General features: G+C 37.5%; 1 protein-coding gene across 3 annotated transcripts in view; it reads right to left on the minus strand.

Moving 5' to 3' along the window:
• The window catches only part of Ttn (titin), a 270,679-nt gene that overhangs the window by 242,140 nt on the left and 2,843 nt on the right, over positions 1-25,696 (minus strand). For 2 of the 3 annotated variants that reach the window (XM_074071182.1, XM_074071185.1), the window contains exons 2-21: positions 25,505-25,608; positions 23,193-23,396; positions 21,489-21,776; positions 20,929-21,014; positions 20,592-20,836; positions 15,832-16,162; positions 14,987-15,139; positions 13,173-13,310; positions 11,789-11,920; positions 10,691-10,828; positions 9,959-10,096; positions 9,343-9,480; positions 5,585-5,878; positions 5,363-5,485; positions 3,868-4,146; positions 3,572-3,637; positions 2,589-2,847; positions 2,313-2,376; positions 1,992-2,207; positions 824-966 (exon numbers count right to left, since the gene is read on the minus strand). In XM_074071182.1, the coding sequence (XP_073927283.1) occupies positions 824-966; positions 1,992-2,207; positions 2,313-2,376; positions 2,589-2,847; positions 3,572-3,637; positions 3,868-4,146; positions 5,363-5,485; positions 5,585-5,878; positions 9,343-9,480; positions 9,959-10,096; positions 10,691-10,828; positions 11,789-11,920; positions 13,173-13,310; positions 14,987-15,139; positions 15,832-16,162; positions 20,592-20,836; positions 20,929-21,014; positions 21,489-21,776; positions 23,193-23,396; positions 25,505-25,595 (3,526 nt within the window). In that variant the 5' untranslated portion in view covers positions 25,596-25,608. The remainder of the gene's footprint in view (positions 1-823; positions 967-1,991; positions 2,208-2,312; positions 2,377-2,588; positions 2,848-3,571; positions 3,638-3,867; positions 4,147-5,362; positions 5,486-5,584; positions 5,879-9,342; positions 9,481-9,958; positions 10,097-10,690; positions 10,829-11,788; positions 11,921-13,172; positions 13,311-14,986; positions 15,140-15,831; positions 16,163-20,591; positions 20,837-20,928; positions 21,015-21,488; positions 21,777-23,192; positions 23,397-25,504; positions 25,609-25,696) is intronic. The other variant, XM_074071183.1, reaches the window with a different exon arrangement.

Genomic DNA, 25,696 nt, shown 5'->3' on the forward strand with positions numbered 1-25,696 from the left:
CACAAGTTAATTTTTGATGTTTTTAGTAAAAAACATTCATGCAAATATTCATTCAAGTAAGCCTTATATTAGGGAAAGCTGATAACTGACAAGCATATTTTCCAAAATTCTACTATCAAAAATTCCAATAAATATGTATTAGATTGAATCTGAAAACAAAACTTACACTACTAACAAGTCAAACTGCTATAGAAAGATTTTTATATTAGCAGTCATTCCTTGGAATTTACCCTAGTGGTCTTCCTAATTTGTTGTGTGGCTTTTTGTAATTCATTTGCCTTCCTGAATTTTCTGTGCTTTAGTTGCTAAGAGGGAATAATGAAGAATAAAGTAACTTCCTGTAAATGATATAGAGCAGATCAAGAGAGACAGAGTATGGGATGGTCCACCATAAATGTGAAAAACTAGCAGAGATTAATGGCGATTCTCAGATACATTTTGTTTGACATGAATGCTATCAATTTTTTTAAAATTATGAACACTGAAAATTCTGATTTCCAGCTTTTCTTTAAAATATTGGCAGCTCCAGCAGCATTGAACTTGGCTTGTGCTGGAGGTGGGAGCCACTGCCCACCATGGGGCAAGGCACTTGCTCTCCTATTTGCTATTGTCTATTATGTCCATGCTACAACCCCAGAAGTTCAGCCCTAGTGTGGTTTGAGGGCTGTGTGTTCTAATACGTTTCCTATACAGCTGAGGTCAAGGGAGGGGACACTATCTGAAGTAGGCCACTGCCACCAGTCTTTCAGCAAACACAGAGCACGGTTGCTTTACTGCATTTTGGTTCCATCCTGCACATAGAACTACTTAGGGCTGCACTTACCTTCTTCAAGTAAGGAAGCAGATGCTGAAGTTTCTCCATGCTTATTCCGAATAACAATAGTGTATTCTCCAGCATCATCAGCAAAAGTCATAGAAATCACCAGTTTACATTCACCAGTTTGTTTATTGTGACTCACTTTGTATCTTCATGGAAATGAACAAATAAAAATATGAATCATCAATAACCCTTTTGAGAGTGAAAGAACTGTACTTATTTGTGATTGGACAAATCTGTGGTATAATGGTCAATGGCCGTAAATGTGACAAAGTTCTAGCATACACTGTAACTGTAAAGTGCTAAAAACTGAAGAAAATGCATGGACACATATAATGATGGCCAAACACGTTAAAATTTTTATAGATCATTCAGAACAGCACAGTGGTGTACACCTGTAGTCCTAACTACTTGAGAGGCTTAAGGAAGGAGAATTGCTTGAGCCCAGGGGTTCGAGGCCTGCTTGGACAATGAAGTGAGACTCTATCTCGAAAAAAATTAAAAAAGGAAAAGAATATCTAGATATTATTTAAAATAAATAATAGAATAAAAAACTGCAAACAGAAATATGTGGCTTCAGTGCTTATGTTAGCAAATGATGAGGCCATTTAAACATAGGTATTTTCTTTTTGTGCATTATTTCATTTGAAGATCAAATGAATACTAAGCCTCCGGTTCACTGTATTTCTTATCATTTAGATATGACACCTATATCTTTTGATTATCAAGTTGACATTTTTTTTACTTAAAGGAAATTGCATAAAATTCAGAACTAGATTTTATATTCAATTGCAAAAATATATTTGTGCAAATTTTCATTCACAAATAGCTTTCTTTTCATTATATCCACTTCTCTGTTTTATTTTTTGTGATTTATTTACTTAATTATTATGTGTTTTTACTGAAAGTTGTCCCAAATCCTTTCTAGAAGACAGAGAAAGAAGGGGGGAGAGGGAGAGGGAAAAAAGAGAGAGAGAAAGATTTGAGAGGGAGAGAGAGGGAGAATATAATAATAATATGCTCTATTTCACTAGCACTATCCAAGCATTAAATTAGGATTATGAAATATATCTTCCATCCAGTTTTGTCACAGTTTTATTCTCAATAAAACTGTATAAAAATGTGAAAACACCTCAGAATAACAGAGAATTCTGTCATTCAGCCATTCAAATACCTGTATCCAGTGGTGAGTGGAACACCAGATTTTTTCCAGTAGACATGGGGCTTTGGATTTCCTCCAACCTGGCATTCAAACACAATGCTCCCACCTTCCACCAGTTTCTGAACCACTGGTTTTGTAATGAAGAAAGGCGCGGCAGGTTCTCCAGGCCCTGCCTGTTCCTCTATGATGCTGGTATCAGTCATTACCACATCTCTTGACTCAGTAAAGCTGGAAAAAGAATTCCCTTCATATTAGCTGCTTGGAATCATCCAATACAAAAGGGATAAAACATCAAAACTAGATCAGCAGCTAAGTGGCAAAAGAATGTTTTACCGTTTCTCCTCGGTGGCAAATTTCTCAGTCACAGCTGTTGTTTCTTTTTCAAACTCTTCTGACACTAGAAGAAGACAGTTTCTTATTGAAATGGGCCATTTAGTCTGTTTTATTAGTGACCCCTGCTTAGCACTGAGAATTAAGTGGACCCAATAATCTACTCCCCACTTCCCCAAAGGAACACCATTGTGAAGTGTGCAGAAGCCCCATTGTGGAAAGGAGTGCTGGCTGAGAGTGGTGACACAGGCATTAAGACTGGAGAGGGTAGCCACTAACCCTGCACAGCCAGATAGCAGGACGTGCTAACGGTTCCAGCCTCATTCACAGCACTGCAGGTAAATCGACCGCTGTCTTCTGCAAAGGCTTCACGGATCATAAGACGAGCAATGCCACTCTGGAAGGTTATCTGGAAATCAATGGAACTTTCGATTTGGTAGTCTTCTCTGTACCATGTCACTTTTGGGGATGGGTATCCAGAGATATGGCACTCCAAGGTGACAGATTCACCTTCGATGACAGTCACATTTTTTAGGCCCTAAAGAAAGACAAAAAAGGAAATAATGATATGTATGCATAGTCGTTAATCATCTGTATGTGTTATAATAAACGTGATGTTTGAACTTGTACATTTTAATTGCCACAAAATGTCTTTTAATCAGGACTCCAGATCTATTAATAAGAGACTCCCTAAGATATTGGAATATTCCCAATTTGAAATTAATCCAAGGCCCTTCCTAGTCCCTGTACTGGAATTATATTAATACCACATAATCGAGAGATTCTACACCTTCTTAATTCTCACATGTTCAAATTCTAGAGATCCTACCTGTTCAACAAAGCTTATTTTATAAATTTATTATTACTATTTTTTGTACTACTGGAGTTTGAACTCAGGGCTTTGTACTTGCTAGGCAGGCACTCTACCACTTGAGCCACACTTCCAGTTTTCTCTCTATATTTTATTATATTTGTTTTTGGACATTTTCTTTGGTGACAAGGCAAAGGTTTCAGAGAGGGCTGAATTGGTTTTTATATTTCCACAGCTCCTGAGTTATAACTTACACACATTAGAAGCTCATTAAATCTATTGAAAACACATGAACTTCCCCTTTTCCCTGACAGAGTGCCGGGTGAAATAAGCATTTGTAAACCTGCTAATGCTATTTTTCCTGGAAGTTTGAGAAATTGCTCTTTGCAAACATGTGTTCAAGTGATTTGACCAAAAAGGAACAGGGGCCATTCAACATCTTTCTACTTACCGAGACTAAAGTAGGTGGAGTAACAGGGATCTCGACAGGTGCAGGTACTCTTGCTGTTTCTGTCACCTACAATTTTTACAAATGACATTAGAAAATGCCCATGCTATCAGGGGACTTCTCATAAACTCTTAGTATATGCAAGACTATAAAAATATTTTTAAGAAAAAAAGACTTCTGATCCATAGCTTGATAAAGTTAAGTTTGGGTGTGGTAAAGAAGAAAGGCCATGTTCCCAGCTGGCTGCTCTGGGATCACAGGAAGTGGATCAAGAAACAGCATGCAACCGGCTGACCAACCTTGGTCTCACGTCCGTGTAGTACTTCCAAGTGTTCCTCATGGACTGTGCTGCCAGTGATGCTCACCCCTACTTCCTTTTTGACTTCAATGCCAGCTTGACTCTTGTAAGTGTCTGGCGTGTCAGTGAAGGGGAACTGTGGTGAAGGAGTGGGCTCTGCCCTGACTCTAGTCTCACCAGGCTTCACAGTGGGAGCCTTCACTGATTTCGTAACCTTCTGAGCAGATGTGGTTGACAACTCTTTTTGTAATGTGGCAATAGCACTACCGGCTATTGAGGCCTGAATGGAAGAGAACCAGAAAATGAAGTCACTTAACTGTCACCCAGGTTATCATTCAGAAGTACTTCCCACTATATTTTCAGTATGGTCTGTTTTTTAATGGTCTCATTATCACTCTTACAGCTAATCAAAAGTCAGAGATAAGACTATTACAAAGCTCTTCATCATTCCTGTGAGTTTATAAAATAGATTTTAAAATATCTTTTTTGAAGAGTTGAATTAAGAACTCCTTACTTTACAGCTCTTATCAGAAAAGGACTGAGGATCTTCTAAAACTTAGTCATGAATTTTCTACATTTATCCCTCCTAATGAATGCCACATTTGAAACTACTGTAATGAGAAATTCAAAATCAAGAAATTATTAAAATATTTGGTAAAGCCTAAGAAATAATTGAAATTACACAGCAGGGTTTTAGCAAGAAGTCTTTGTGACTGATGAAAATAGAGACATTCAGAAAAATATCTGAAAATGGCTTCCTTACTATTTTAACTCTGTTAAAATTAAAACAGAATAAATAACAGTCTGTGGTTATTTGGTTTCAATAATAGTTTGAGACTATTATAGGCATATTCATTCCTCATAATTCTTTGAAGGCATAGAAGGTTTGGATCCTATTTCTAAGAACGGTTCTTAGAAGAAGAACAATAGTAACTAATATAGAGGATTATAATGGGCTGTCAACTTGCAAAAGTTTTTACATGTATGTTCACTTTCCCTTGATGACAGAGCTAATAGGACATTAATCCACCGCTATTTTATTCCACAGTCCAACTCAGCCACCTAACAATACCACTTCTTCATTTTGCTATATTGGTTATGTGAGCATATAACTCCTCAATGTCTTACTTTATCATTAAAATAAATTCATACTTAAGTCTGTGAAATGTCTCACAGCATAAGAAAAACTATAAAGTGTAATCTACTATCATGTACAAAGTCATTAGAACTATAGTAATCAAAACAACTGGGCTTGAGCTAGTCCTAAAATGTGAAATAGAGAAGCCTTTTTGGAAGTTGTCTCTTCACAGGTAGATGATAACCACCTGCTACCCTAGGCTCACCCTGTTGGGCATCCTCAGAAACCAAACCTAGAGACACCTGAGTCTACCACATCATCAAAAAGAGACCACATTGGTCTACCAAGAAGATACTTGTGTTAGATACTGATTTCTCTTGAGCTAAGCAGTTTTTTATCATGCTCTGCAACTTCTTACCTCATATGCATGTTCTGTCTTAGGAACAGTAATTTTTGAAACAGTGAAGTGAGGGCTTGCTGTGCGGGGGCGTTTATCCACATGGACTAATCTTTCAGTTGTGAGATCTGTAGTTTTCTTGATCTGCATTAAAACGAAACTCAGTGATACCACTGTTCGCCAACTGACCACACCAGTTAAGATTGCTTTCCTGAGTGTGAAAACCCAGCAGCACAGACTCACCTGTGATGTTATGTGCATTCCCATTTGATCAGTAGTTTTGATATGAGTCTCAGAAGGAGCCTGAATCACTACAGGCTTGACTGCTTTAGGGACAACGTGGGGTTCTGAGGCTGGACGCTGGGGATGCTCAGGGACCTTTGTAGTGGAAATGTGTTCCTTATATCCATACTCCAAAGTAGTCTGCTGAGCATATGACTCTTCCAGATGCCTGGGTTCTCTAGGTTCTCTCACACGGGCCTGGTCTACTGCAGCAACAACTGTTGCTACAGCTTCAGCCTTTTTCCCAACGTCCACCTAGAGACAAGGTTTCCTGAGTTAGTTTACAGTATAGTCAAAGTTGGTCTGGAACATCTCCCAGGGCCATCCTTCTGAGACATCCTCTCCTAGTCATTCAGAACAGACAAATGCCTAAAGGCATGATTGATAACGGAATGATGCTATATAGAAATGTTAATGTATCCAGAAATGTGACCTAGAAATGCTCCTAGGAATTTAATATTTCCGTAACATTACATTGTACATTGATTTAAATATACCCTTTATGTATCTGCTTAATTGTACTAGACACAGACACAACATAGGACAATGCAATCTGTATATAAAATCATAAGGATATTTTGGGTTTTTTAAGTAATTTATCTAGGCACATAGTCAATTAGAAATTGAGAAATCAGAATGTTGGAGCTAGTTATCTTCATTCATTATTTTTATTATCTTTTTGATCATTTAGTCTGGTGTTGACAGAGTGACAGTGATGATAAAAGTACATTCAAAGGCTGTCATCATCCCATCCAGAAAAATCAATTGCTACAGAGTTCTGTGGTTGCATGCAAATGGGAGATAACAGGAAAGCTCATGAGCACAGTGAGCACATGTATTTACTTACAATTTGCTAGGGATGAAATTTGTTTAGTCTATTAGAGAAATATCTCTCTTAAAATACATGAATGACAACATTGTGATTAAAATGAAAGTGTTACTATGTTTAGATCCAAGAGAGAAAGAGAACAACCTTTCCGATTAAAGTTCAATTTGCTTTCGTTTTTAAAGTTAAAGCAAAGAAGAAACAAAAATAATATTTTCTCATTTGTATGAACCCGATTAACAGAGATGGGAAGACAATTTGCAAAGGAGTTTCTGTTGAAGAAAGCAACCCAGCTGAATGTGGCTTGGCTATAGGATTCAGGGCAGTCCTTGGAAACAGCTTGCTGTGAAAGTCACATAGCCATGGCCTTCAGTGCACTTTGAGTGTTCAGGCTTTACTGTTTTGTTCATATGTAGGGTTTTTTGCTGCTGCTGTGAACAGGGTGTAGGGTGTACCTGAAATATGTTTCAAGTATGCTACCTGTATGTCTTTAAAATTATTTTCTGAACCATTTCAGATTTTAATAAAGCCTTTTTAAAGATGGAATTGAACCTTTAGAGATTATGGACTTCATCCAGTGCTGCCTTCCAGGAGCAATTTAATCTCATTGAAAGACTCCAAATATTAACTTCATTTCACATTGCATTTTAGATGCAACTGTAAAATATACATGAAGCTTTGGTGAGTTAAGTTTGCTCATTTATTTATTTCTTTTTTAAAATTATAAGCAACTAGTTTAATTTTACAGATATTTTTAAATGTTCATCTTTGATAACACTAATATATGTGTATATACACATATATGCAGTATATGTATACATATAATATATATACATACACATAATGTACATATTCACTGGCAGAGGGATTGTATTTCCACTATAGCTCGCTTGTACCTTCCAACTAGTCTTTGATAGGAGGTAATCAGGTACAGCTTTAGTTTTATTTACTTTAACAATGAGAAAACTAAGTCTCAAAGAAATTGTCAATTGACAAAAAATCACACAACTGCCATATGTAAATCTTGTCTTAGCCAGACACTGATGGTTCACTCCTGTAATCCTAACCTTTCAGGAGGCAGAGATCAGGAGGATAGCAGTTTGAGGCCAGCCCAGGCAAAAAGTTCACAAGATCCAATCTCAACAAATAGCTGAGCACAGTGGTACATGACTGCCATCTCAGCTTCTGGGGAAAGCAGTAGCCCAGGCCAGCCTGGGCAAAAAGTAAGATCCTATTCTCAAAAAAATAATCAGAAGTAAAAGGGCTGGAGGCATGGCAGAAGTGGAAGAACAACTGTCTATTGAGTGCAAAGCCCTGAGTCCAAACCTCAGTACTACCAAAAAAAAAAATTAAGGAAGCAAGTATGTATTTCTTCTTGAATTAATGTATACCAAATTCATGTAGGATATGTTGTTTGGCAGACAACTTTGAATGAATACTCTATTCTGGTAGCTGTATTATATTTCTTAGTAGACTCAAATATCTTTTATATTTTTGGAATCCTGATAAGCAAGAAGATCAATTGGATTAGGAGGCCCCAATTTATACCAGTTATATGCCGAGAATTAATTTAGGAGACAAAACGAAAAGTAGTATTTAATCCCACTTTTCACAACTAGGAATGCTAACCGTTCCACTGGAGGACATGGATTAAGTCTACTCTAATGTAAAGGAGTTCAGTGGAATAGCAGGAGCACACTGACTCTTGAATAAGGATGAGAAGTTATGAGAGGTGACTTGTCACCTTCATGGCATCAGTTTTCATCTCCTCTTGAAAAAGATGTATCTGTTCTTGCTTAACAGCAAGACCTTTTCTAGTTCTTAGCAGTGTGGTGGGTTCAGTAGGTTTTGCAGTGGTAACTATTAGCTTACATACAGGCATTTTCTCACTCACATCCTTGGCTAACGTTTAACGACAAAAATAAGATAGTCAAATTGATGTGATTCGGGAAATAACCAAAAATTAAAAATTAATCATTGTCGAAGTATGTCTCACAGTAAAATGTCTGCATCTATGAGATTCCTGAAAGGCTGACATGCTATTAAATATTAGACTTAGATAAAAGCTTAAAGTTTATCTTCAACATATCTTAGAAAAAATTGGAAGATAGAAAGCAACACTGAGGGAAGTACAGACAGGACACAGGGGATCATGCCAATGAAACTGAAAAACTCTAGTTGGTGAGTCCTCAATACTATATTGGCAATAAAGATAAACTTAGGATAATGGCTTATTTGAAGAAAATTTTAGTTATGGGAGGGAGTTTAATTCATGTAAATTTCAAAGCCACAAATAGAGACAGTAACCTTTTCATGGCTTATGTGTAATTGCTCTGGTTGCATACTTCCTTCTCTAGATTTCAGTATCACATTTTGCTTAGCTTTAGTGGGAGCTGCTGTAGCAGGTACTACAATTCTCTCAGTTTGTTTTCTCATCTGATATTTACATGAGGAAGAAACTTAAAGTTTTGCAGGAAGAAAATTATAGGTAATTTACTGAAACAAATCCGTACTTTAGAACATAATATACTGAATTTGTGACTCCTCAAAACACATATCTTCCCAACAGTAAGAATCATCACTTATTTATGCAACTATTTTTTTTTATGTTCATGTAGTCTCTTAAAATTAGCCTGCATGCAATTTCAATCATCAACCTCTGGAGGATTGCTAGATGTTAATAATAAAAACTGGAAGACAATAGTGAAACAATAAATGGGGAAAGGAGTATGTAGTAATATTAACAAAAATAAATCTGTTGTTTTTTTAGTTTCCAATTGCTTAATTATCTAAAAAATAAATTTGGTTATTAATGCCTCATACATAAGAATACTGAGGGTTGGTATTAATGTATTATAATAGGGGATTTCACACTTGGGATAGCAATAGTCACCTTTTCATGAGTAACTTGGATTTGCTCTTGTCTAGTGGCCATTCCTTCTCTAGTTCTCAGGATTGTTTCTTGTTCTTTGGTTTTAGCAGTAGCAATTGCTATTGTAGACAAGGCAGTTTTCTCAGCTTCCTTCCTCATCTGATTATTACAGTAAAATGAAAATTTAAGTCGCATGTGACTGCAGATACACATAATATGACCCTTCCCCCTCCTAGTGAGGATGCAAGAGGAAATTATTCAGAGTTAAATACATAAGAGAAATTAATTTTCATTTGGAATGTTTACATATAATGACTGAGAATCACAGAACTTAGAAATGTTAGCTATACAAAAAACTCTAGGTGTTTCCCTATATTGCTTTTTAAAAATTAAGCTAAAATGATAATCTTCATGCAAAGAATAATGGTGAATTAAATTAAATACAAATGTTACAGATGAATGAGAATCAAATGTGCAGAAAAATTAGTGACAATCAGTCACGTTTACCATTTTGTTTTTAGTTATGGATTTTAAAAAGGAAAATACAGATTAATAATTCATACCACATAGTAGTTAATTGTTTTCTAGAAATTAGTTTCAAGATGATTTTTTTCACATCTGAAATATCTGTATTCACCTTTTCCTGAGTTATTTGGACTTGATCTCTTTTGGTGGTGATACCTTCTCTAGTTCTTGATACCAACTCTTGTTCTTTGACTTTGGGTGTAGCAACTATGACTTTAGGTACCACTGTTTTCCTAGTTTCCTTCTTTATCTGCTCATATAGTTTTAAAAGAAAGGGGAGAAAATAGTCATTGAATTTCATGAGCCTCTAATAAAAGAAACAAGTCTACAAAGAAAGTAGGCAAAATGTTCTTATTCACAGACATTTTAATTACATATAAGTGTGTCATTTCAATCGTATAATCATACTGTTTCACAGACAAAAAAATAATAAGACTAATTTAGAAGAAAAAATGTGGTTAGGAAGAAAAGACTAACAAATGCTACTTCTCTTTTTCCCACTACTCTTAATATAATCTACGGCAAGTTCTTGCAGAGCCATAAATAGTGCATAATCATGCATTAGCAATTGACTTTTACACTAAAGTCCACTTCAATATGAAGATATTAAAGTGAATTGTAATATCATATTAGTAACAAGCTGAAGAGACTCTGAAAGTTAGGAATGAGAAGTGACAGTGAAAGCCAGATGGGTGGCAAAGGCTTATGAAAGATTTGGAAGGAATTTTCAAGTTTATGAGAAGAGGAGGTGAAGAAGTGATGATAAAGACCCATAATGAAAGTGTAGGTGGCTAGCAAGTGCAATGAAGCAAAAGTGACTTTTGCATCAGCAGGAAGTCATCACCTGGTCATGAGTGAGGTGCATTTGACCTTGTTGTATGGCAATTTCTTCTTGAGCTCCCAGGGCTGTTTCTAGTTTTGTGGACTTTGCAGTGGCTACTACTACCATGGACGCAGCAGTTTCCTCAATTTCCTGCCTTATCTGATTTTTAGAGTAAAATAAAGATTGGAGTTGCAATAGGCATGAAAGCAATGGCAAGAAGACCTTGTCATATTCAGAATGCAGAAGGCTGAGAAAATGTCACATTTCCTTTTAGGGGTTGGAATTTGTGCTCACAACATAGACTTTTGTTTTCCTGAGGAATGAGCTTCTTTTCTGCCCACCTGCCCCTTAACAAATTATCCTGGAACTGAAAAGATCTCATATCTGAGACATGCTGACATGTCAGGAGACCCACTGAGTGACTGCTGACAAATGCCTGGACAAGAGCTTGATATCAAGAGAGGTGAGCACAGGAGCTCCCGCCAAAAGAGGAACAAATTTGAAATGGATGCCCTTCTCCTTTAAGACCTTCTTTCACAAAGGTGACATTGAAATTGCCTTTATATGGCTTTATGGTGCAAAAGAAGACAACACCTCTACCACAGAGAAGAGCACCTTCTTGAAGAAGCACCTATCGTCTCTGGTGCCTAGTATTTCCTTGAGTTCCCCTGCTTTTTAGTTGGAGTGTTTGTGGCAATAGTATGCTCATGTGTGTGCATGGATGTGCACATGCATGCACCTTACAGCTGTAAAAGTTGGGAATTGCAATCGATGTGGCGGAGGACTGAGGATATACATGAAAAGACTGAATGTACCAATGGGTAGTGGACAGAGGTGTTATCTACTTTCCTTTTTTTTTTTAATGTATGTTCTAGAATATTCACAGACATGCCCCTAAACTTTTCTAGTAGTCAGTCTCCTCAAAGCTGATTGAATGAGTGGAAAATAGTGCACTGAGAATAGAATTTCTGTCATGGAAGTTTCCATACTAGACAGAGAACTAGCAAACAAAGTACATGAGAAAGACTCCATTTTGAAGTTTTGGTTATAAGGTACATGCAGCTGGCTGAAATTTAATATCTGTCAACAAACCATAGGCATTTACAAAATTGGACTTACTGTTTCTTGAGTTATTTGTTTTTGTTCTTCTTTTGTAGTAATTTCTCCAGTAATTCTAGTTTCTTGTTCTTTGGCTTTTGTCGTAGAAATTACTACTTTTGGTACATATGCTTTTTCAGTTTCTTTTCTTATCTGTAGTCAATGATAAAAACAAAACCTTATTATTTCCTGATCTCTAATAGAGATAACACAATATTTATTAACAAAATAGGAATATGAAGAAAAAATTTCTTTTCCGGAGATGTCACTAAGAAAACTAATACTCTCATGTTAATTAATATAACCATGCTCTTTCTTTACCTAAACCATGAATTAACCTATTTAGAAAAAAAAAAGTTTAATTAAGGACTTTTGAATAGGAGAGTTTCGGTCTTCTTTTAAAAAGACTTCCAATGTTTTTGTAAGTGGATATATGGCAATGTAATTCTATACTATTTTTTCATCTAAAGGTAATCTTAGAACATAGAAAATTAGAACGAAGGCCTGAGAAGTAATTTTGCCTGATCCTTTTATTTTATATATGAGAAATCAAGCATGGATGATTTATAGTCTGCATTTCGACAATATTTTGTTTTGCAAATTTTCCTCACTATTGTGATGGTTTGAAGCATAAGACTTACTTTCCTAAATCTGAGGCATTTGAGGAAGAAAAATTTGGTATATATCCTAGGCAAAATGCTTTACGAATCCTTATCCCTGGAAGGACACTGTATTTCTCTCTGGATGTGGAAGGAAAATGGGGATGTAGGGGACAAATCTCCCCTTTGCCTCTTTCCCATTCTCACATATCATCACTGGGACACAGGATCTCAGGGTTAACATGGACTTGAGTTTATCTTCTCAAACTACCCAACTGACAATTGGCTCCACCAACAGGCCTTCTCAAATCTATTTCCAAATGCCTCCAATCATGGGGGGACTGTCCTTTTCATCTTTTCTGGTCATTTGACCTATAATTTCATACTGTCCACCCCACATTGAACCCACGTGCAAAATGTGCTATAAGGAGTCACGAAGCACTTGCTAAGCTTTTAAAGTAAACCATGCTCACTGCTCTCTTCCACTCTTTCCCATTCCTACCTCAGCATCTATTTCTTACCTCTTGGTTTTACTCCCATCTGTCCCCTCCCTACAGTAACATATTTAGTTATGATCAATGTAGGCAATCATAAAAAATGTAGGTGACTCTCAGTATGGACATTCAGTGACTCTAAGAGACTTTGGTATCTAGTATCCAGGAACTGAACTACACATGACAAGAGGATTTTATTGGTGTAATAACAGCCATGTGCACCGAGAAATAACACCTCTCACAGTAAAGATTATCATCTATGTTGACCCATGTGATAGCATCAATGAATTTCATATCAAAAACCATTTTCACCTGCTCATGAGTTATGTGCATCTGCTCTTGTTTTGTTGTAATGACTTCTCTGGTTCTTGCTTTTAATTCTTGTTCCATGGCTTTATCGGCAGCCACTACTGCCTTAGTTACAGCAGTCTTCTCCGCCTCTTTTCTTACCTGATTTTCAGAGAGGAAAGGAAAGAAGCATATTAATGCACTTTGTATAAAAATTTATAATAATATATCAGGATTAAGGAATAAATATTACCTAAGAGAGGATAAAGAGGAAAGTGAGAGTGATTCTAAACTCTAACAAGATCAATTCAAATATGAGGTAGGAAAATATCCTGGATTTATAGTACTTTTCAGTCATAAATCAGTGTCATGTTTGTTTTGAGGAAAGTAAAAGCAAAGATCTTTCAGGGAATCTCAGAGAAATCCAATGTCTTCCCTGGAATGGTGGTTCTGGTGCCACACTCTTGGAGCAACTGAGCTCTGGATTTTACTGCTCTGTTTAGCTGATTCATTCCTGCCCCCTTTGCTTGCCTCCACCAGGAGTTCCTTTTTCCCATACTTTCTCCTTTTATTATATCGTTTTTACATTTACTTACATGTGTATACATTGTTTGTGCCACCTCTCCCACACCCCCAAGCCCCCACTTCTAGGCTGAACCTGTTCCACCCTCTTCTCCAATTTTGTTGAAGAGAAAACATGAGATGATAAGAAAACATTTTTTGCTAGTTTGGGATAAAGATAGCTATACAGAGAGATTCCTAGCGTTGCTTCCATGAACTTGTGTATTGCAACCCACATTGGTTCATCTCTACCAGACCTCTTCACTACTTCTTGGTCTACTCCAACATGGTAGTCAACTTTCACCTGCTTGATATAACCCAGGTATTTCTTCTGACCTGTTGTGTTCTTGTGATCCTACAGCTTAAACACGTTTGGCATCTCAGATCACCATTTTCTAAGAAAGTACTAAAAGCCTGGGCTATGCTGCACTTAGTGCTGCCTTCAGCATGACCTTGGCTGCTCAGCGAATTTGGACACTCTACCTTTTAGCCAAGAAATGCATTTGAGTGAATGTGCATCAGAGGACCCGGCTCCATGTGCCCTCTGGTGGCCTCATGCGTAACTGTCTTTTTTTTTTTTATATAATAGTGTTATATTTATTGACAGAGAGAGGTATGCAATACATTACTGAACAAACAAAAGCAGATTCAAAACAATTTATAGAGAAGGATTACATGTATAAATATATTATGTATAATAACACATACAAATTCAGACACACATATAAATAACTTCTAAGCATTTATGTGTATTTATTGAGAAAGGTACATGGAGGGAAATACAAAGATGCTAATAATTATTTTTAAGTAATAAGTGTTGAGATTTAAAAATATGCTTTGTCATGTCTTTATACTAACCTTATTTTATTTATTTCTTGGACCTGTCCTTCATTTTTGAAAAACGACATTTTTGTTTGTTTAGGATAGCTATACAGGGGGTTTCATTAATGACATTTCTATGCATACATGTATTATACCCCGAATTGTTTCATCCCTTCCACTTTTCTCCTTTCCACCTTACTCCCCTTTTTATGGTAATTTCAACAGGTTTAAATATTCTATATTAATTTTTGTATAGAAAGTACATCACCCATATTCACCCTCTTAACTTCCTTCTTTTACCTTCTTCCCGTTATGACCTTTCCCTTAGTATGACTGCTTTCATTCTTGTACTTTCTTCTTTAGGTATGTGTTTGTTGTTCACTGGAATTCTTGCCTTGTACCTAAACTTTGTGCTTGCTTCTTAATCTCTGTGCTAGTCTGGATTTGCCGCGTACCTGTTCTTGAGCAGGCTGGATGCGCACAGCAGTCGTGGTTGTCCTCTGAGCAGTCTGCTCTACAGCACTGATAACTGGTTCTCTCACTCTGGCCATATCAACAGCAGCAACAACAGTTGCAACAGCTGCACTTTTGTCTGTCTCTTGTTTCACCTGGATTGCAAATGAGCAAGTATAGCACTTTTTTTTTTCCTTTTTCTTTTATTCTTCACATGTGCATACAAGGCTTGGTTCATTTCTCCCCCCTGCCCCCACCCCCTCCCTTACCACCCACCCCGCCCCCTCCCTTTCCCCCCCACCCCCTCAATACCCAGCAGAAACTATTTTGTCCTTATTTCTAATTTTGTTGTAGAGAGAGTATAAGCAATAATAGGAAGGAACAAGGGTTTTTGCTGGTTGAGATAAGGATAGGAAGTATAGCACTTTTAAAAAATGGCATGCCTGGTAAAAATGTGAAAAGCACAATGGAAAGTGAGCTACCTAGAGTAAAACAAATTCATACACAAGCATCTGTCACCACCAAGAGATGCAGGAGCTGCATCATTAAAACCCATACTTCATGTAAACTTCTCAGATTAGAACCTTTGTCCCAAATAACGGAGGTGTGGCTCAAGTGTTAGAGCACCTGCCTTACAAGGACAAAGCCCTGAGTTCAAATTCTAGTCACACACACACAAAAGATGCTTTTACAAATTACAACAACCAAATGCAGTCTTCTGTTTCTGTTATATTTTTATGCTCCTATGCATTTCCTATCCAAACTATGCAGACTGAATTTCATGCCAAAAATTGGATCACAGAAAACAGAACTGAAATAAGGGAAACAAAGGCAGTTTTGCCATTACCTCTTTAGCACCAGTAGCAACAGCTTCTGCCGCAAAAGAAGCACTGGCTGACACGCTGGTGGCAGCGCCTGCTGCTCCACTGATGGTCACTTGCTCCTGGATCCCATATCTCCCTTCCCATTTCTCTTCCCTCCTGATCTGAGTAGAGCTTGTCACCATTGTCTCTCTCATCTCAGCCTCAGTGGAGGAGGCCACATAACCTTCTTGCTTCCAAGGGGGAGGCACTTCGGGGCCTGTAGCCACTGTGGTTGTCTGAGTCTTCCGGATGAGTAATGGTGACCGAACAGATCTGATGGGGGACGTGGAGATCCTCCCCGCTGGAGACACAGACCTGCAAACCCAATGACCGGTCAGAACACCAAGGCAAGGAACTCCAGTAGGCTTAATCAGATTTGGGTAATGGGAGGAAATATGTAAGTGCTTTAAAACAGAGTTTTAAAATGTGTGCCTCCATACCTATTCAGACGGTAAATAATGTACTTGAAAGTAATTTGTTTTAAATCTCAATAAGCCGTATTCTTATCTGCTATAACCCTGCAAGGGAATCAGACTTAATTCTATGTAAACTAAAGAATTTTGTGCCTCATCTCACCTTCTCACATTAAAAAAAGTCACAACAGAAGAAGGTGCTTCCTTAACATACAGACAAAAGAAGGATAATGCAAATCAGGTAATCATCTCTAAATTCCTCTGTAATCCCAATTTTGGGTGGGCAGATGTCAAATACATGTTAGATGAAGAAAAGTTTCTGTAATCAAAATGCTGTGCCACTCTAGTCTAAACAAGTGAACCATTTCCTTCCTTCCTTCCTTCCTTCCTTCCTTCCTTCCTCCTTCCTTTCTTTCTTCTTCCCTTCCCTCCCTCCTTTCCTAATTCCCAGGCTTTACTATGTCTATATTTTGTGAATTTCTAAGCCAGGAGGAAAAGTCTCTTGCTGATTTTGTGTGTGTGTGTGTGTGTGTAGGATTGGGGGTTGAATTCAGAGCTTTGCACTTGCAGAGCAGGTGCTATACAGTTTGAGCCACACCTCCAGTCCAATTTGCTCTGGTTATTCTGAAGATGGAGTCTCATGAACTATTTCCCTGGCTAGCCTCAAACTCTCTTCCCAATCTCAGTCTCCCAAATAGATGGGAATTCAGTTGTGAGCCACTGGCACCAGCTCTTGCTGACTTTTTTTGCAGAACCTTATGGGTACAGGCTGTACAATGCAGTTTGGAAAGTATTGCTCTATTCAATGTGTTTGTTGCTACTCTTTTAAATTTTCCCGTATTTATTTACATTCATCCTCATTGTATTTCACTGACAATTTCCTTCAAATAACCTTAGAATTAGTGTAAGAATTGGCTAATTTGAAACCTAATGATTCTATGGGTTTTTAAAAAATTATTATTATTACATCGAGAAAGTAACTTCTTCCAAGTAGTTTTCATTGTTTGCTCTTTCGGTATATCTAAAGGATAAATAGCATCAGTTGAAGGGTGTGGGCACTAAATCCTGGCATTGATAGCTCAAAAAAGACAGCTTTAGTCTATAGCAAGATTTCTAGGGATTGGTCAACTGTTTTAAGACAAAAATTTGCAACACTAATTTAATTTTTAATCAGTAAGGTTTATTTCATTTCCCCTCTAGGTGGCAGTATTGCCTCATGGTTGAAAATTTTTTTTTTTTTTTCTAATTTTGGATGTAGGAAAACGTTTGTTAAATGTATTCTGGCACTGTATAGGATGTTTATTTTGCATTGATCATAAATGAAACAATTATCCTAATTAAACTCAAGGTAACTGGATTGTTGCTCTAAATTAGAGTACCTTAACAGAACATTACAACATTAGTCTGTTTCATGAAGAAAGGTTTAATCATTTCTTTGAAGAAAGGCTTTATTTTTTATGAAAATCAATTTATATTTTATAAATGAAATTGTAATAAAACTAAAGGGAGCTCTAAGGACATGCCTCTATTCTGAAAATAATTGCCTGGGAAATGTAACAAAGACCATGTCAGAATGATGTGGGGTCCACATCAGTTGAAGTAAAGCAAAGAGACAGGCATGTCCGAGTTTCCTCTTGTGTTTTGTTCTGGCTGTTCTTACCTAGCAAAGTGGGCTTAATTCAAAAAGAGTTAAAGACATGATTAGCATGACATGAGTGATTAGCAGCAGGCCACAGGTAAGCCTATAACTGTGAAAATCAATGTAATTTGAGTCATTATAGGAAAGTGCTTATTTCTGCACTTACAATAAAAAAAATAACCACTTGGTCACAGCTAGATACAATGTACCTTCTCCAATGAAATATGTTTTCCTTATCTACAACAAAATTTAAGACTAGAGCTGTGAGACATTTTAGGAAGTAGTCTGTCTGGGATAACCATTATTTTCTCCACAAATTGGCATTTATAATTTCTAGTTATTTTAAAGCAACTTTCAGGGACTAAATAATAAGATGTTTACTAATAAATTCTCAGAATGCTATGATGGTCAAAATGCCTCATGGGATCACAGAGGTCTGTAATTCTAAATGACCTTTAAACGTGGATTTAAAATATAGTGAGGCTGTTATCTCCCCCAAACTACATTTGGTCTGTGTTATGATTTCATGGTGTGCAAACCTGAAGTTTTTTTATCTGATTGCTAAATGTATTTTTTTTTTAAATCTGAGCTTTTGCTTCATGTCAGTCTTTGTCAATATTTTTAATTTTTTAAGTGCCCCAAATGATAAAGATTGGATAATATGTAGTATTTTTCATATACTTATTAGGCATTTATTTACACTGCCTTTTCTATGAAATTCTTGTTTGTGCCTTTTTCTGTTTTCTCTATTTGTTTGCATGGGTTTTCCTTTAAAATGACTTTGTGGAACTTTTTAATGCATTTGGTGCATTAGTTCTTTGTCCTAAGTGATGCTAACCTTGTCTGCCCGTTTATTTGCATTTTGCTTGTTTACAGGGTATTATCCAGCATACACGTCTATAGCTGTGCAGGTTATGGGTGATTTCTGGACTGGAATTGTCTGCATTGTAGCCATTCTGTGTTTATTATGATATTTTTATGGTAGTAAAAGGGGCACCGTTAAGTTCTTTCCACAAATGTACTATTTGGTCTAGCAATAGCCTTGCTATTGCCATACATATACTTTCATTTTTATTGTGAATCTGTAAATGTATTTTTAAAAGCTCGTCCTCAAACATTTTCTCAAATTTTCTCTTTTTAAAATTCTTTTATTTATAGCCCTTTTTGCTGTGGTTATTTTGGAGATAGGGTCTCGTGTTTTACCCAGGTGGGCCTGGACATTGTTCCTTCTATTTCACACTTCCTGCCATTGCTGGGCTGGCGGGAGCATACCACCATGACCAGCTTTTTCCCTTAAGGTAGCGTCTGGCAAACTATTTTGCCTGGGCTGACCTTGAACTCAATCCTCCCAGTTGCAGCCTCCCAAATATTTAGGATAGGCACGAACCACTGGTGCCAGGCAAGTTTTTATTTTTTAATTTGACTCTCTAATCATTTATTTTGTAAATGGTGTGAGGTAGAGGTTTATGCTTGTTTTCTTCCAGATAGGTAACTAACTAATTTGGCTAGTATTTTTTATTAAGTAAAATATCCTCTCTCTTCTCTAGATTTAAAAATCAGTTTGTTTAAAAAATTAATTCCCTGTATACTTGAATGTATTTCTGTACTTGGATCTGTTTCCTTAATATATTTTTTCCTATTCATTTATTATCTTTTCTGCAGTGCTGGGGATTGAGCCCAAGGTCACCTCACATGTTAGGTAAGCCTTTTTCACTGAGCTGCACCCTGACCCCATCATATAATTTTGATGACAAAAACTTCACAGTAAGTTTGAGTATTTTGTAGGTTCATGATCTCATTATTCTTCATTCACTTTTTTTTCTTGGCAGGGGAACTTTGTCTACATGTTTCAAACTTCACTGGAGTTCATTAAGATATACTTTTTTATTTGCTCAAATTTTGCAGATTTTTTAGTTCATCATATTAAAATCCTCATTATGTTAAACTAAATCCCAAAGTTCCAATTGCCGTGGATAATTTATACTTGATTGTATAATTTCTGAGCCCTAATGATGCAGGCTCACCTTCTAAAATACCTGCATCTTAAGCATAGAAATCCATTTGATTTTGAAATAAAATAAGCATATTCAAAACATTTAAAAGGTTTTACTTATTATCTGAGCATTTGTAAAATTATTTTCTGTTTTAAGGGGCACCTTCAACTAATTATCTCACTGAATTCTTATAACACACCTTTAAATCATTCCTACTATAATTCTCTTTAATTTACAGAGGACAAAACTAAGACCTTGAACAAACTACCTCTTTAGCTCTAGCTACCCATCATATTGGGGATAACAAATCTTAGGGGTGTGAATATTTAATCAGACAATGTATGCAGGGTGCAATCAAATGTTGGACATAGAGGTAGTGATCAGTAGAAAGACATTGTTACAATTACTGCCCTAAGTCAAGCTGTTAACTTTAGGTTGATTGCTTTAGGGCTTTGAACCCTAAATTCTGCACTTTTCTCATGTCCCAGAGTTATTTTGGCTTCTAATGCAAAGTTTTACTACAGGGAATAAAAATAAGAATTTAGAACTAGCGTTTATAAAATTCTTCAATTTACCTGTGAACAGTGAAGATGTGTGAACATAATATCCAGTTACTTTGCTTATCACATGCTACATTTTTGATTGCATGAAACCTTATTTTAAAAGTGAATAACCTGATCTCTTTAAGGAAGCTTTACCTGACAGGAGATGGGGTAGGCGCCCGTACATGTCTGACCGGGGACGGGGAGTGTCTTATCGGAGATGGGGACTGCTGCCTGGCCAGCTGTGCTTTGGCAGCAATAGACGGTGGTGTTGGAGACCTTGACTTTGGCTTAGGAGGAATTCTGGGAGGTGTTTTATGTGGCAGCTGTTGCCCAGTGGCACCATCCATGACCATCTCGACTGTTGCGATTGATCTGGCATCAAAGTGGGCTTCAATTTTCTGGAAAATATGAAAGAAAGGCCACACTGAGGAGGAGGAATGGGGGGAACGAGCAACCAGGAGTTCTGAGACACAACAGTATAGAAAAATACCTTTTCAATTCGGGTTTGTCTTGTTTCTGAAATCTGAGCAGTCGAAACAATTGTCTTTGTCTTTTTAGCAGGTACTACTTCTTCACCTGTAGAAAGGGAAGGATGAATTTTTTAAGAGAGGAAACAAGGCTACGGTTTAAAAGAGATTTTGTTAATTGCGACTACAAAGCCAATAACATTTTCTGGGTGTCCTACTGGGGAAAATACAGAAAGTTTTGCAATTTCTATGAATATACATTCGATTTTAAGATAGGAAATGTTCACCATTAGATGAGAATTTTCTTAGAACCATTTATTATTTTAAATTCCATTATTTGCCAACAATGTAACAATGTACATCGCTTAATTGAAACAGTTTTCACGTTATCATAATGGGATTAATACTGAGCTACTGTCTAGAATCTCCGAGGCTTTTCTCTCCGTGGGGGTTGAGAGGCAGCTTTGATTTCAGCTCACAGCCTTCCAGGCTGGGGCTGAGAGGGGAGGCTGAGGTCCCCCACCCTACATGGTCCCAGCTCAGGCTTCGCCCCTCTTCCTTGACCTCAGCCTCCAGAGCTCACCTTGAACCAGCAATTCGGCAGTCGAAGTAGCTCTTCCAACACTATTGGTGGCATTGACAGAATAGGTCCCGGAGTCTTCAGGGTACGCTTCTGCAATCAGTAAGCTGTAGAGGTCGCCTTCTTGGGAAATTTGAAAATCAAGGGAGCTCTGGATTTCGGCTCCATCCCGGTAGAACTTCACCACAGGTGTAGGGATTCCAGTCACTCGCACTTGAAGACGCACTTGGCTTCCTTGTCTCACGGTCATGCTCTGCAGTCGTTGCGCGAAGTTGGGTGGCGCGGTCTCGGCTGCAGGGGCAGAGAAAAAAAAAATCAAGTCCGGGAGTCACCAACAGCTCCCAAGGTATTTTTAAACAATCACAGCTGGGTTCCAAAGCCAGGAGATGACTCCAAATCCAACACCTTGACTGTCCTTGAACCCCGAGATCACCCAGCAGATCACAGCAAGACTGGAGCCAGGAGATGGCAGAAAGCTATTCTGCTGCCATGTTTCACCTTATTTGCTTGGCTTTGCGGCCCTAGGCCACCATATTTGTTTTATTTATTTATTTTTTTAACCAGAAAGCCTAGATGTTATTATAATAGTTCTAGACAATCTTCCTGGCACTATTCAACCTCATATCTTGCATTATATTAACGTATTATGGTAACAACTTTGCCTGCTTCGGTAAATTGTATTAAAATGAATTCCAGTGGTGGATAAAATAGATGCACCTGTGAGTTACAGAATTCTTCAATTTTAATTCAATTAAAATAAACCCTAACCCTCTCCAACTTGACCAGTGTTCAAATAACCCAAATACTTACTTGCATTTAAAACGTTAATCCCAGTAATGACATGATTTCATGTTAATTATGCTACAGGAAGGGGATTTTTTTGGGTTAATTATACTGAAAGAAATTTTTGAAAAGATAAATGTGAAGGGTGACTGGGATTAACTTTGGTGGGTCTTTGTGTCCACTCTGTACTATTCCCATTTCCAAATTTTCTGAATGCATTTTAAACATTCATATCTAACATTACCTGGTGTGCTTGCTGTTTAGGTCAATTATGGCCCTTAACTGGACATCAATGAAGGTATGGGTTCCTGGATAAATATGTGTGGCAGTTTGCAGTTCATGCAGGATACTGCTGTGTAATGTGTAAAGTAATTCACGTTCTGAGTTTTCATATTTCACCAGGGAGTAAAAGATGGAGACGGTAACAGAGGCCACTAAGAGTGATGATAACTTTTCTGAGGAAATGGTATCATCCATTTCAGTAGTAATCATTTGCTTTTTCCTGAGTGTGTTTACTGTGTAATATTTTCAATGTGTCTTAAATGGCGGCCTCCTCTGTAGATCACCTGTGGGAATCCCTGGTGATTCGTAGAATATCTCCACCAATCCTTTACTGGGTTTATGAGCCAGGCTCCAAGTCTTTCTACTTATTGGCTGAGAAAAGTGACTTCTAATATTCCCTTAATATTTGTTTGTGTTTGTATACAGAGACAGGGACTCCCAGCTACTTTTGTGCCATATTTTGAAAGGAGAATTAAATTCTACAAGGCAAACAACTTTGTGATAGATTCAGCCTCCAGTGGGCCTCTTCTTGAGGCTGGGAACTGTCTCTCTATGGGGTCATAGCTCCATCTTGACCCTTCCCCCATCTGTAGTGGATTCCCCCTCAGGCAACAGAGCACAGACAAGTCCCCACCAGTCTACCTGTCACAAGAAGCTCAGCAGTACTAGTCGCTTGTCCAGATCCATTGGTGGCTCTCAGGGAGTATCGTCCACTGTTGGCTTTTGTCACGGCGGGGATCGTCAGTTTAGCGCGGCCATCGCTAAATGAGATCTGCACGCCGGGCAGCGTGGAAGTAGAAATCACCTGGCCATCCCTAAACCAGCTCACCTCAGGAACTGGGAAACCTGAAAAGCAAGCACGATTTGTCTTTATGTTGGAGTGGACACCGCAAAGTCCTCTGTCCTGCCCTAGCATGTTTCACTGCCTTGCGCTAACGGGTAAAGGTAAAAGCTAGCAGAGTGAAACGCATTTAGTATTAGTGACACGGTGACTGTCACATGGTAGGCGTGTCAACTTGAAGGCTTCTATGAAGACTCCATAGGCTATGCAGAGGCTAGTTCCTTTATTTTATAGGGGACAAACAAGAGGCTTAATGATTTTCCCAAGAGCCCTGAGCTAGTAGTGGCACAGAGATGAACAGAGATTGCCTAGAGCTCAATCTGATGCAATTTAATAGACATCATTAAAATCATGAAAGAGACATCTAAAAGGGGAGAACCACGGAAACTTTGAAATAAAAAAGTGGTGCCATCTTTGAAAACAAGTGAGGAACAAAAGCAGTAAGGTGATCTAAGAGTTGTGCCTGGCAAGGGTAGGATGACACACTTGTCTTCTGCCTCTGCCATTCCAGGGACACTGTCTTTCTGACTGGTCCTGCTTTCACATGTGTCTGAAGTAAAACTGTGATAACATGGACAGGCAGCTAGTTTCTCATGTAAGCAGCTAAGTTAAACCTAGTCTTTGAGAACTAGGTAGAAAAGCCATTGTCTTCACTCACTATTCACTACACAGTGAAGAACTATATATCAGTGGTTTGATGTTTTAAGCATATTAAAGCTTGCTGTATTCAGGTTATAAAGCTAGTTCAGGGAATGGTTTGGTTTGCATTTGACATAAATGATGGTGACCTGTCTCTCCTTGAATTAAGAGGTGAAGATAGCTGAAAGTGTTCTTACATTAGTCTCACTTGGACGGAGTGAATAGTTTATTAGACTAATTCACAGGAATCACATACTTTCAGTGGTGTATTCCTAAGAACTTATTAACATATAATGTGAAGGAACAAAAAGCTATGGAGAAACCAGCTCCACTACTCCTCAAGGAGGGAAGGTCCCACTGATGCCATGTGTGTTCTGCTCAGTTAGAAGTAACTAAGCATCCCAAGATAAATAAGTAAATTATTTGGAAGAGGAGGAGAATGAATTGATTTCCATATGATAGAAAATGAATGATATTTGTCCAATGTAAAATTAAGTGTTATCCAGTTATGAACAAAATTGGTACATAAAATGGAAAAAAAGAAATGAAAAGGAAATTTTATTTTATATCTTTATTATAAGTCATACAATTAAAAAACAAAGTGGGACAATGCACATGGAGATGCACTGAAATAAGAATTACTCCTTGTAATCTAACACAGCCAATTATAATACTATAGGAGACATATTGATTAAATAATTTTGAAATTATTTACAGTATAGTTCATAGACAACCCTTATTTTTTTTCACAAGATGATAGGTTCCAAGAATCATGCATTTTCTGGAATCATCCCTAAACTGAGCTATGAAGAAGAAAAAGAAGGCAAAAAATAAACAGATGAACATCCATTTGAATAAAATTTTAGGGAAAATATTTGCTTCCTTTTTTATAAAAACCAGAGTGCTATATATTATTTCTTGTTGTCATTTCAACTTGATCAGAAAGCCTTTAACTGATTAGAATCACTTAATGAAGATTGAAAATAAGAGAATAAGATATTTAGAAGTTAACTCATCACTGAAGAGTTCTACTTCTAAGGAAGGTTGAATACATATTTCTTACATAAAACAACTGAAGTTCAGGTGCATGGACTACCTGCCCAGCATCTCTGTGGCTGGTCACTATTGCACTAGAGTTCTTGACTGTCAGGCTGGTTCTGCAGCTGAACCCAAATGTAGAATAACCAAATTTGGTCCTACTTACTTGCTAGACTCTGACAGCAAATTTTAATCTAATGGTAATTATTTTTGCTTTGTGGAATTATAAATATGAATAAAACATTTCTGAGTCATTATACTGTCAGAGTTTTGTCAGTATTCTGTGAGTACTATGCCCTTGAAATGACCCTTCCATAGCATTGTGACAATTTTACAAGGCAAAAGCTAGGCTTAAACTTGGTGTCAAATCCTACAAAGTTACCTTACTGGAGCAGAGGTGAAGGAAACAAACAAAAGTACAAATGAGTGGGCTTACCACTAATGTGAGCCTCAAAGGTTGCGGTACTACCCTCCAGTACCACAACGCTTTGTAACGGCTGCGTAAACGTCGGTGCTTGAGTTGTCATCTTTTTAGGCACTCTGAAAAGGAAGCGAAAAATCAATAAGCATGTCACTGCCGAGGACCACTCCCTACTTTGTTGGTGACAGAGACACATTTCTCCAAATG

The sequence above is a fragment of the Castor canadensis genome, chromosome 4 (genome assembly GCF_047511655.1).
Source record: "Castor canadensis chromosome 4, mCasCan1.hap1v2, whole genome shotgun sequence".
Taxonomy (NCBI): Eukaryota; Metazoa; Chordata; class Mammalia; order Rodentia; family Castoridae; genus Castor; species Castor canadensis.